Below are 13,516 nucleotides of genomic sequence, written 5' to 3'. Positions count from 1 at the left end.
GCTGCACTGACCATGGAAAACCATACTCTCCTGGAAATCTATCTGTCGGTTTCATCTTCTCTGCAAAGCTCTTGTGCAGAATCTTCCGCTTTCCCACAGCTGTTTCCCAGCTGCAGGCAGGTGACCTAATACACTTTTAAAGAAATACTGAATGTGTATCCTCACAGCTGGGCACTGAAGTCCTAGCAGCAACACGTGTTGACTCCTACACCTTTAACAGTCTCCCTGCTAGAACACTGCTAAACCTAAATTCATGCTCTGAAGAGGCCCACCACTTCACACTGCACATCCTAGACCATGCAGGACCTTAGGCAGGCAGAGGGGTGTTTGAGATACTACAGTAAGACCAGAATGCCAGAAAGGGACTATTAGTCTGTGGTCAGAGAGAGGAAGAAGGCAGCAACAGCTTGTTGTGGCACTGGGAGGGAGAAGCAGCACCAATGAGCAGTATTTCTCCCTGTTCCTGTGCCCTCTCTCCACTGTCGTCATGTGTGCATTTCCTTTCTGCCTCCCTGGGAGAGGCAGGGAGAACAAAAGATACATTGAAGAATAGGCAAAGGCACCTCTGCATGACTTAGTGATATTGTAAATTCATAAGAAACCTAAAAAGATGCATGGCAGTTAACAAACAGCAAAACATATGAGATATGGATTGAAAAGTATATTGGAAGATATAAGTTTAACTACATCAGGACACAGCATGGTGTAAGACCGATTTTTTTTATTAAAATGTCATATAGTTCTACTGCTTTTCCTACTAGTTGGCAGCACATTTCACAGAAATAAAGGATTGACGGCATGCTGCAGGAGGTTGCAGCTGGGGAGCCACTGAGTCCAGACACAAAGGTACCACATTCTAGATTAATAAAGCAAATAAAATTATATTTACTTTGTAATTTGTTTCTGCCTCCCCTCATCATCTGCGTGTGCATGAACAAGCCTCAAGTTTGCTTTCCATGGGACATCTAACAAAAGGATGCAATTCACATTTTATTTTTCCTTTGAATTGGAAAAGGCAATTTATATAACTCTTTCTTAGCATAGATTTATATATTTGTGCTTATCATACTTATTCATTGTTTTTCACAGGCCACATTATACCCGAGGAAGGCACAGCAAAGGTTACTAGTAGGGGCTGCTCTCTATTTTAAAATCCTTCATCAAGTATCTGCACACTGTGTTGCTGGCTGACAGTGGGTCAGATCCTGATACCCTCACTAGACAGACCATTCCTGCTCTTCAGGAGCACTTCTGGGTACTACAGTCCAAGCTGTAAAGTGAGATGTTATTAAGCCAAAATAAGGGGTCAAGAACCTGAGCCTGGCCAGAACGGGAGAAGTTTTTTTCCCAGTGGCTCAGACCTCTGAAAACCTAAGGCTGCACCACAGGCAAATAATCAAGAGCTGAAAATTGGTTTTAAACATCCTTTATTTTGAGCTAGTATGTCAATAATAGGTAAACAGCATATCCTGGGCAACTCTTTCTGAAAACATATTAAAATAGTTTTGCATGTTGCTAGAAAACAGGCTCTACTTACATCACAAAGGAGAACAGAAGAACCTTTTACAAGTCTTCAAATAATCTCAAACTGATTAGCTTTTAACATCCTCTCTGCTACAATTCTGGGCTTTATTAGCTGTTCTGCTTGCCATTCCTGAGTCTGCCTAATGTCTTCTGTAGAACAACTATGCATTTTTTCCAGGCATTTGTCATTTCTTGAAACATATAAAAGAGAGCACTTGGATTCATCTAACAGACCATCTAAATGCTGCTCTGCATAGGGAGTGATATATGCTGACAAGGATTAGAAGTCAAATTTTCTTTATATGGTTCTTTATGGTGAGCAAACCTACTTAAAACAAGCTCCTTCTCAAGGCAGCATATTGATTAGAGCTGACGGGCCGAAAAGACCTTTGGGAGACAACAGAATATGGCTTGAGTCAAAGAGTAACACTAAAGCTGGCAGCAGCAACATTAAGAGTCAGTAAAACCTGAGAGAGTTTGTCTCACGCTGAAATTTATTGCACCCATTTGGACAGCCATTATGGTAGTTAGTAATTTTATCTGCACAAGTTCATCTGTATTTGGACTCTCAGAGCTTAGTGAGAGGTCTTACAATGCAGAACCATACCCAGGGCCCTGCTGACTGAGGCAAAAGTCTGCCATGCTGAAGCGAGGTACAACTGTGTCTGAAAATTATAAAAGGCTCTCCATTTAGATGGCCAGCCACAACAAGAGTTATGTTAACAGTAACTCTGAAATAAGGTGATGGTAGGCCAAAGCAGACAAGGATTTTCCTCCCGTGTACTGCAGTGGTTGTCTTCTGTGGCTTGATGAAGCTGTCACCCACAAGCAAAAATTGCTGTTTCCTTGGACAGAAGTACAACTGTACTTCATGCCTTAGGAAATAAATGAGACAAGAAAAGCAACACTCAGCTTAATTTCCCAGGAATTGGTATCAAATTCTCCTGATGAGACATTTAGAAGATAGTGGATTAATGTCACTCTACAGAACATTTTGCATTGCTCCTTCACCTAACCCAGTTTCTGAAACTACTGTGACTAATATTCCACGTCTTCACTGATGAGCTGTTTCAGTGCTTAATTATCTTTATCTTTGCAACACCTCTCCCAGCAAATTGAAGCCTGTCCCACCAAAGACCAAGCTGCTGGAATCACCTTCAAAATGTTAGCAGAGGATCTATTCCTGATGATACTGATATCATTGAATCTGGCAGGGGATCAGCTTTTAAAGTGCTCTAATGAAACAGTGGAGTACTGTGTCGGGAGTGGATATAGATCTTCATATTGCATACCACCCCCAGTCTTTAGGACAAGTGGAGAGAGTTGACTGAACCCTGAAAAAGAAATTAGGAAGAGGAGTCTGACTAAACCTCCCTTGCTTCCCATCGAGATGGTGTTGGGCATACTAGGCATACTGTGTAAGCGACCCTTAGGATCCTAGATTCCCTCTTGTCTGTCAAGAGAGGTGCTGTCAGGAAAGGAACTTCCTCAAAATGAGGAGGGGAGGAGTGACAGGTGGAAAAGGGCGGTGTCCAGAAGAATGCACTTGGTTATCTCAAGGAATCAGTGAGTGCCAGAAAGATATCCAAAGCTTCAGTATTACTGGATATGCAAAAACTATGCCACTAGTACCATATATCTACAAGTGCTCAAAGGAGTCCTTTTTCCTTCTTGCAAAGTCTGTCTAGGTTTCTTACCACTTCCCTGGGCCTTTTGGAATGGAAAAAAAAGATCTGATGTGAAGGCTAGATTCCTAGAGGAGAAGAGGAAAGCATATATCTCCCAACAGAGTCCTTTGAGTAATGCCACTTCTGGAGTATGGCTGTCACTCTGTAGCACCGTAGCCACCATGAAGGAGAACCTTCACATATTGAGGGCATTAAAGGTCAAAAAAAGCATATGTTCTACATTCCCTTTCAGACATGTAATTCAAAGACACCGTGTCTCATTTCCACCCAGCAGCAGAAGCTGGCCTCGACCAGACAACAGAGGGAATCTCAAATAGAAATTTCCTAACGTGACCAAATTGATGAAGGAAAGGGAGAAAAACAAAACTTCTGGGGTACATACCAAGGAAAACACACAAAAGCCATTGACCTTGGTCTGAGAGGGAAATCAAAAGCAGTATTGTCTGACTGAATCTTCTCAACAACTTTGTCCACTTACAATTTATTTCTGTCATATCCCCCCCCTCCCCAAAAAAAAAAGTCTCTGTAGAAATGGTTTCCTGGTTTCACACTGGAGGCAGGAAGGTGGCTGTTCACAGACTATTCCCAAAACTGTTCATCATTCTCCAGGCCATTGGTTCAAAGACATGTTCCAAGGATGGCATAGGACACATAGGCTGTGCCAGTCACTTTTTTTTTTTTAAGTCACCATACTTGGAGCCATTAAGAGATTAATTATACTACCAAAGTAAAAAGACTCTATGGCTCCTTCTACTAAAGAGTTAACTTTCCCGGACCAGGGAATCTCTCTGCTCATATTCAGCTGATGCAAGGTCAACGACAAACACACTGAGGAAGTCAAAGTTGCTTTATTTTTCTTGCGAGCAGGTCAAATAAAACACTGCTGATGCTCCATTTATCTGGAGCGACGAGCAAACACTTGGCAGCGGTGGAAAGCATACACTGGAATCTGGCACCAGGCTCCTAGCACAGCTGTCAGCCTGCTGACTAATCACTTCATCCCCACGCTAATGCTGCTCCAGGTCTATTGGACCCTTTCATCTCAGATACCCTGGCACACGCTCCTTCTGATACAGCTATTTATACAGAGATGTCACTATTAATTGTTATGTAGCATTTTATTTTAGAAGGGGTTTTTAGCCAAGGTTTTTTCAGTGATTTTTTTCTTTCCTACCAGATTCCTTCAAGGTGGGAGCTCTGATTCTGCTGCTTCCAGTATCAACCAGGCCTTAAGCAGATACCTTGCCAGACTGAATTTTCTTAGAGGGTTTTTTGTATGTGTGTGTGTGTGCATGAGCTTCACAACTTGTTTTTCTAAACAGCCTGTCCTATCAATTTGTTTTTCTTTGGTGATTACTCTGGCAATTAAGCTGCCATCAGATAGGGCACACCTGGCTCTCTGAAGAGACCTGATTTACCTTAGGTTTGCATTATCGGATGATACTTGTAGTCTTGTCAGCACAAACTATTGAAGCAACTTCCAAGGACAGTGTTAAAATATCGGTGGAGTCTATGAACTCTGATCTTGGCAGCTGTGCTTTATTAGTTGTGCTGTGCAAAGGTGGTGCGGCTAAGGTAATGCAGTGCTTTCGCAGAAGCATTATATATTGTGACAAGCCAAACAACCTCCAGAACTCTCACTCATCATGACTCCCATTTCATACCTCATCCGTTATAGGAATGAGGTATGAAAACATTTCTCTGTTTCCTAAAGATATTAACAGACTCCTGGGAAATCATTTACCTGGAGAAAGGGAAGTGGCCAGCCTCATTTTTTTGCATTCAGGCCTGAACAGCTGACCATGGCAGGGCTAGCTGCTTTTTTTGTTGGTGAATGAGAGGTTTTCACAATGGGAAACTGTAAAGAACTCAGACAGTTAATTGGTTTCATGCTCTCAGTTAGCAAAGGTACAAAAACATAAGTTTGAGTCCATACTGTGTTTGGAGTAAGGATATCCGACTGCTTTTTAAGGAGTCACGAAGGACATCTCCTAACACACAGAAGGTAGGCAAGTTCGGTCTTCCCCCTGTATGACTAGGATGGTGACCAGAGCCCTAGAAGGGTCAACTGATTTAGTCATTCAGACTCAACATGGCTGAGCTAAAACTAGAGCAGAGGTTCCTTATACTTACATTTGTATGTTAAGTACAGAACCAGCCTTCATATTTTAAATAATGGAGGTATCTGGCTGTCCTCAAGCGGGTGAATATTCTAGAGTTTATGGTATCATCTCCCTTTTCTCAGCATGATTTTTGCCTGAAACAACGAATGGAGGACACCCACATTAATTCTGTAGGCTATCTTTATGATGCTATTTCTTGGCATTCTACAGTTGCCTCAGAAAATACCCCCATATGTTTTGTTACAACATTGGGATGGCCTGATCTGCAAGTCCAGATAGACCCCTGTGGTAAGTATGCTTCAGATGTCTTCACTGAAACAGAATTTGAAAAATACACAGGGGCAGCAGCAAGAAGTGGGCATTTCTATTGCCTCTGTGATTCATTCACAATTATCGACACAGGAATTCCCTACTGAGTGCATGGGAGACGTGCAATATCTTCAGTGCCAGGCAGCAGAGATAATTACACAGATCTTGGCATGATGTTCTCAGTTTGTGCTTTGCGGAAGCACCATGTGGAATTTGCTTCTCACAACAAACGGATAAAGAGTTTTCCGTAAAAGACCTTTGCTGGGTTTTAGGTTGGCTTCAAGGGAAGAAGGAAGTGGTGCTTCAAATACTTTAATCTGGAATAAAAATAGACACTCTGCCAACAGAGCTCCTTTAAACCGTGGAATATGTTTTCGTCACTGAGTTTGAAATATCATTTCAGAGTCTTAGTCAGATTTACTGTTTGATTTAAATCAGTGTAGCCTAATTGAAGTCAATGGAGCTATGACAGTTTATACAAGCCAAGGGACTGGTGTCTGTTTCAGAATATTGTTTTCCCACAATTGGCCTTGATCTTCCAGTCAGTGCTAGTTTTTCTGGGTATTACAAATGCTGCAAGCATTCATACAGACTTTTCTTAGGATCTTCTCAAACATTTGTGGCATCTACAAATTCAGATCACCTTCTCCATGTTTACCTCTCAGTGTTGACAATACGATCCCTAACAGTGTCGTTTGTTTATTCAAGTCAGCTCTTTGCACTAATTGTTGCATTCCTTTTTCCTATGGGGAGTTGGGGCCTCTTGGTAGTTGCACAGTGCTTGACGGATGGTACCGTAGGGTGAGATTTAGAAGAAAAATAATTTAGATGATCACAGCTATGCAGATGACACTGGCTAAATATTGTTCTGTCTCCAGACACGGAAACAAATACAGCAGATAGTGTCTGATAGTGTTACTGAGCTTTTTGATAAGAAGGCTCTGGATACAATTCTTTCAAAGCGAAATGACACAGACTGACTGGACTCCAAAATATGAAGCATGAGCATTTATGTAGCCTTTGTTGTGGATGGAAAAGTATTTCAGAGGCTCATTCTGATATGTTTTCTTGGCACAGTCTTTTCTTCAAGGCCTGATTCTCCCTTGCTTTGCATTCTTGATAATCATTCATACCTGTGTAAAGTAGGTATAAAGTGCCTTCATATTGTAATGCAGTGAAGAATTGGGATCACAAATTCTTCAGCACAGGAGGGATTTTTCTCTTTTAAATCCATTTATTGTTACCAAATACTCGCAGTTTGGTAAAGAACTGCATCAGTTTTACTTGTACCTTGATCCATGCTGTCTGTCTTCGAAACACTGAGACTGAATTCCTGCAATGCAGCACATGCTTAGCTGCCTGGGAACTTTCTGTGGTCAGTGCTGAATGTCATGATTTATTATCACGGAAAGTAGTGCAGCTGTAAGCACCAGCTTAATATGAAGCATAGAGTAGGACCCAGATCCACCGTGATTAACCTCAAGAGGTCTCCTGAGGGCCACTGAGGCAATCTGATTTGGGAATCTTTCTCCACTGACTGGATAGCAAATGCTTGCACAAGTGTTTAAACCACCCTGGTGCTGTTCAAAGGCTGGCCATGGCCATGCAGTCTGATGGAGCTAATAACTGGTCCCACCACAACTAACGCCTCAGGCTTCTCCAGGGACTGAGATTGTTCCGCCTCTCAACTTGGATCACAAATTAGTTTGAGTGGGGAAGAAGTATTAATCTCCCCAAATCACTGTGCTTCTGGACCTGCACATCTGAGGAAAACTGAGGCTACAAGGTATCTAGCAGTTTTTCAGAGAAGGGTGACCTGTCCACTAGGCAGTGCAGGAAAATAGGTTGTTGGAGGCTTGCATGGTGTTTAGGTGCTCAAGTTCCATGTAGCCAGGATGATAGGAAATGTCTGATCAGAAACTTCAGATGGTGTGTTGTTATTAAGTGGTGTTATTACTGAACTTCTGGCAACTTTACAAGCTATTTACTCTCTAAGTCAGAGAGTGCATGTTCTGATCAAGGGCTTTAAAGAAAAGTGGTTCTTACCCAAATTGTTGTTTAATTGCTTAAAATAAAAATATCATTTCTATGATGGAGTAATTAATTCTGGGGCATAAGCCAGCAGCAAAATATGCATGAATGTTATATGAATGTTATGTGCCACAGCCATTAAAATGTAAATTGGTCTTTTATTTTGACTGCATGATCTTGCTTACATACTTTAGAAAGAACAGTCCAAAATGGAAGTCACCAATTTAAAATAATGGTTGTTTTTTAATAAGAATGCATGAAGAAACATGTAACTGTTTTCACCCTGGTCACTATAATATCATGAGGATCCTTATAAGAATATGCTATATTTAAAAACGGAAAAGGTAGAAGGGGGACAGAAGACTTCAACAGTATCAGCATAAATGAGAAAATATTGTAATGTTAAATTTTTGTAGCATATTGGCTACCATTAGAGCAGCAAACATAGATTTCCAGATGTTTGTGAAGAGTCCAACAGTTATATTTTATATCTATGGCTGTAGTAACAATTTCTATTCAGCAGCCTAGAAAAACATTTCATGTCACAGCAGGAAAGAAATATTACTGTGGGGTTTTTTTCTCCCTCATCCCCTATATAGCGATTCTGAATACTTCAGTCAATGTCAAACAAAAATGATGGTTTAAAAATTAAAACAACAGTCACTAGGGGCAGGACATAAATGTGAAGATGTTTTGTGATGTTGAAGAACTTTTCAGATAACAGTCACAATGCTGTTGTGGAGAGGACTGGAAATCCATCAGAGTCGGACACTGTCAAAAGCATTCCCTAAGCTACACTGTCAGAAAAGGCAGTTACTTTTTCATATTCCCCTAAGAAAAAAAAAGAAGAAAAAAAAAAACAAAACCAGAAAACCTACTCACAATGGCCTTTATGTAGCTTTCACTATTTTATTAGCAAGGGATTGACTGTAATCTGTTAATATAAGTGAGCAACTTATATCTAGACTTTACTGGGCAACCTGTACAAGTGGAAGACTGCATTGTCCCAAAGCAGTGCACAAAACATCAATTTTCCTTCTCTGGGAAGGAAAATTTTTACAAGCTTATAAGTTGTTTCTGTTTCAGGCACCTCTGTGCCTTAATGCTGTTATACAAATGGCTGTGTGAAAATCTTGTCTTTACCACACCTACCTGGCTAGACAGAGAGACATCATGAATAACAACAAAAAGAGCAGAGGGCGAGTTTTTAAAGGCACTCGTTGTAATTGGTACATTTAATGCCTGTGCATGATGACAGACCTCTTGCCTCCCAAGAGCTGGCAGGCAGTTCTGCAAATGTGTGTAGCACCGAGCCGCCCTGCCAGAGCATGAGCTTTTACTGTTGCCTCTCTCTACTTCATAATGGTTACAAGGATGGAAACAAAGGTCAAAAATATAAATGGATGTCAGCTCCTCCTTCTCCTGTTTATTTTACTTGCTTTAATTAGTAAGGTGAGATCACAGGTGAGGTTTTCGACACTGCCTGGCCCCGCTGTGCCTCGAAGGGTGCAGAAAGCTCTACAACAGCAGCATGATTCCCCAGGCAACCAGAAACTCTCTGGAGCAAGAAAACCATGGGCAGCTGTGTGGCTTCCTAGCAAAAGGCAAGAGGGTCGCTGTAAGTAAAGGCGATGTGGTGGGAGTACTGCCTTGTGCAAGACAGGTGGTCCAGTGGGGAAAGGTTGGCATACGTTAGGCAAGGCGAGGACAGGGCCAGGAAATGTGCTGCCATGGGGAACTGTGGAATTGAAACTGCATCTCTGATGGCCTGGCCTCTTTTCAAAGGCCCAGAAATTGCATATGATATTGGCTTGTGTCAGGTACCAGTTTTCCAGAATGAAATACACCGTTAGCAGGTAAAGACAATTCATTAGCTGCAACATAGCAGAACTGTAATTAATTATTAGATATTATTTCTCACAAAATGCATCTGCAAGATCACATTGCATTAGCCATTGGACTGATGGAGCATAAACAAGGGTAATGATAAACACCGGTGAACGGAGTTGGGAAGAGATGGTTATTAGGGTACTGGTGTGTTTCATGTGGGGTTTATTTAATGGTCTCATTAATGATCTGGAGATGGAAGTGAATAACCATTTAATTAAGTTTGCATTTGATACTAAATTAGAAGTTGCTGCAGACACCTCTGAGGGCAGAGAAATAAATCAAAAGGATCTAGAAGCATGTGCAGTAAAGAAGAAAATGAGATCTGGTATGAAGAAAAAAAGCAAGCTACTCTCTCTGGAAGCAAATAATCTAAAATGTAGCTATCAGTGGAGGAATTCTGGAGAAAGCAGTGCTGAGAGAGATGTAGGAGTGTTAATGGACTATATATTCCATCACAGCTCGGGTATATGTTTACAGAAGCAACACATCAAGGAGCAGGAAGGTAATAGCCCTTCATTGTAGGGCTCTAGTGAGAACCCATCTATAATGCTGCACTCTGTTTTGGGCATCCTGTTATCAGAGAGATATAGACAAATTGGAATGAGTTCAGAAAAGAGCCATAAAAATGATCCCATATCCCTGGAGATAATGACTTATGAAGAAAGATCAGAAGAAGTAAATGTGTAAGGCCTTGTCTGAAAGATGACTGAAGTAGGGCAGGAAAACAGTCTGCAAATATGTGAAAGCAAAAAGGGAGGAGGATAATTTATCATAGTAACTATTAGTAAGAGGATGAAATAATAAGTAACAACAATAAATTTAAAAAGGGCAGCTTCAGGTTGAATGTAGAGAGAAATTTCTGACAGTGGAATTTGGGTTAGTTTGCAAAGAAGTTTCCCGGGGTAAAAGTAAAAGCTGCATTCAAGTCATTTAAAATCAAATTGGAAAACTCACTAGAAAATGCACCCTGCTATAGGGAACAATCTTCCATTGCCTGGGGAATAAGCTGGATGACTTAATAGGACATTTCATACTCAAGTCTTTATGACTGTGATATTTTTAATATGCGTGGTCAACTATTTCAGGAAAGTATACATTTCTTCTGCTGTCAGGCCTGATAATACAAACACTTGCATGCAAACATAACTTTTAAGAAGGCAAGTAGCTCTGCTGACAGCACTGCACTGCTGACGTGCAAAACCACAAGCCTGAGCTCTTGAAAGTTTTGCAGGATCAGAGTTTTAGATCTTGCAGTTGTCAACATCAAGGTGGTATATACAGGTAACCGCATCATTTATGGGTAGGTGAAGAAGTGTGCAGAGTAAAAGACTGGAGTCGGAAGCTCCAGTGAGGATGTGTTGTTATTATTATTATTATTATCGTTATTGCTATTACTACTTATAAATGGCTGGTACTGTGGAGTTCAACTCCGTTTCTTAACTGTTCACCTTTTTTGTCTCCTGCTTTCACCTCTGTGCAGTGTGTTCATTACACAGCGTAAGACTGCTTTCTATACTCTGGTTTTTAGCATTTGATGTTATTAATATATCCTAAAATGTCTGATGAATGAGAAAAGAGACAAGCTGAAATGAAAACTTGACCCTCCCTCAGATGAAGAAGAGATGACAAAGGCTATGGATTTAAATGGTTATGAGGATAACCCCATATTTTCCCCCCAATTATAGTAATGAAATATTGAACTTGCTTCACCATTCGTTAGCAGCAGAGACAAGCTCACAGGCATTCAGATAGGTACACTCCCTAAAATACCGTGGTTTTTACATGTGTTTTTTTAATGTTCTTGTTTCCTTCTCTTCCCTCCCCCCTCCTCGATGGGCTGTGTGTGGGGCTGGCAGCCTGGTGGTGCCGCAGTCCAACGCCCGAGCCTCGGGACTCTCCAGCAAGGGGTCGAGCAGCAGCAGCTCCAGTGAATCCGAGACCAGCTCAGAGTCTGACTCAGAGAGCGAAAGCAGCTCCAGCGAGAGTGACGGCAGCAAGCCCTCGCATTACTCCAGCCCAGAGGTAAGGGCTTCTGCTCTTTATAATTTAGGGCAACAATCTGTTATTACTCCCACTCAGACCTTTTTCCAGCCAAGCCAACACAAGGAGGCTGTGGGGAGATGCACAAAAAAATGGAAGAGAAAGGTCCAGGGATCCTCCCCTTGGCATGCTGTGAAATGCGAGCGGATGGGGATCCTGGGGCAGATTAAAGCATCTGAAACAAAAAAGAAGAAAGAAATAATCCTGTGATATTCTTCTCAAATTGGAGATGAGTGGAGTGCCTTGCAAGGCTCACAGCTTCCTTGAAGTTTTATGCAATTCTGCCTCCATAGCAATGGCTTGCTTAGTGTGTAAGTCCTGATGTGGGCTCCCAGCACTGCAAGGGAACTAAAGGCTTCTCTACACAGGGAAGCTATTATAAAATCAGTTTGAGGGTGGATTTTTAAAGCAAAACAGTTGTTTTTCCCTCACGCAGTTCCCCCACCTCACTCTCCAAGTGAATTATTCTGTTACTGCTGCCTTTGTGTGATTTATTTTAATCCACTTCCAAAATGGACTAAACTGAATTACTCATGGTGCAAAACATTAAGCCCAAACTTGTCATCTGGAAAGCTGGTACTGAAAATTTCCAAATGTAGACAAGCCCTAGCCAAATTACAATTAAGCTGCCTGTGCTATGCCACCTTCTGCTTTCACCTCTGCACAGTGCTCAACAGACACAACAAGGCTGCTTTCTCTGCTCTGCTTTTCTACCAGGATTGACATTTTTGCATGTTTTGGTCAATACACACCTTTAGTATAAAACCATGAACTCCACAGCCACATCACACACATTAATGTATGTAAAAATATTCAAAAATCTAGCGGAAAGATTGTAAATACACATGAAATACAGTCAGTGTATTTTTCTGCTCCACATGAAGCATCCAGTTGCCGGACTCCTCCCCTAACAACTATGCTTCACCTATTCTCTCACCCTGAAAAATTATACTGAATAACCAGCAAGCCTTTCCTCATCTTTTCCTCAGTTATCTGGGGCCATGTTTCCTATCAGGCAAAATCCAGCACTCACAGAAACATCCTTAATATATTTTTCTCAGGTTCTGTCACTTTTGTTCTTTATTTAACACTTATCTTCCTTTCTTTCTTTCCTTCACAGTACTTTCAGATCCATTTCCAGTTAATTTTCCTCTCACTTTGTCCCTCTCCGAAGTCTCTCTCTCTGATTTTCTTTCCTTTCATCTCTATTCCCTTCCTTCCAGTCTCTCTTTCCCTGTTGCCCTCCCCATGCTACTCCATGTCTTATTTCCCATTCTGAGCTTTCTCATCTGACCCGTTAAGACCTCATTCTCTCTCTTCCTAGTTCTCCACTGGAATTAGTGCAGAGAACTCATACTCACTCTCTCCACTCCCTGTGGGATCTTAGAAGGTGGAAGAAAAGGGACAAAGAGAAAAAAAAGAAGAGAAGGAACCATTGTTGGGGGGGAAGGAAATATGAGATAAAAGAAGGAGAAGCATAGTACCCAGGAAGGGAGGAGTGTTTACTATCTAGGCAGATACCCATGCTGCTTGGACCTGAGAGTAGCAATTCCTCAGGGAATGTGGGAAGTTAATTAACTGAGGCAGGTCGTGGATTTCATGAAGACGAGTAGGGGACTGAGAGTCATGGAAATGTGGAGGAAGTGTCTCCTCTTTAGCATTTTATACATACCCTCTCGAGATCTGTGGAACTACTTTTGTACAGAGCCTGAGTTGTCAGTGATTGTTGTCACGAAACAGCTGCACTGCTCCAACAGATTGCTTATCTCTTTGCATTATGTTTGTGTGGTTTGCCTTCTAGGACATGCTGTATGAAACATGCTTATATGAAAATGCATATTACTCAAAAATGTGATGGCTGCAGTGGTTTTCATAGGTCATCCCTTGATGGGATGTGGGAGAGGCCATGAC

General features: G+C 41.5%; 1 protein-coding gene across 1 annotated transcript in view; it reads left to right on the top strand.

Annotated features, from left to right (window-relative positions):
- Window positions 1–13,516, top strand: part of AFF3 (ALF transcription elongation factor 3) — a 294,827-nt gene that overhangs the window by 234,964 nt on the left and 46,347 nt on the right. The window contains exon 11 of the mRNA XM_068395291.1: window positions 11,422–11,587. Coding sequence (XP_068251392.1) covers window positions 11,422–11,587 — 166 coding nt within the window. The remainder of the gene's footprint in view (window positions 1–11,421; window positions 11,588–13,516) is intronic.

This window comes from Nyctibius grandis, chromosome 2, assembly GCF_013368605.1.
Source record: "Nyctibius grandis isolate bNycGra1 chromosome 2, bNycGra1.pri, whole genome shotgun sequence".
NCBI classification, from domain to species: domain Eukaryota; kingdom Metazoa; phylum Chordata; class Aves; order Nyctibiiformes; family Nyctibiidae; genus Nyctibius; species Nyctibius grandis.
This window is presented reverse-complemented; position numbering and strand designations above follow the sequence as displayed.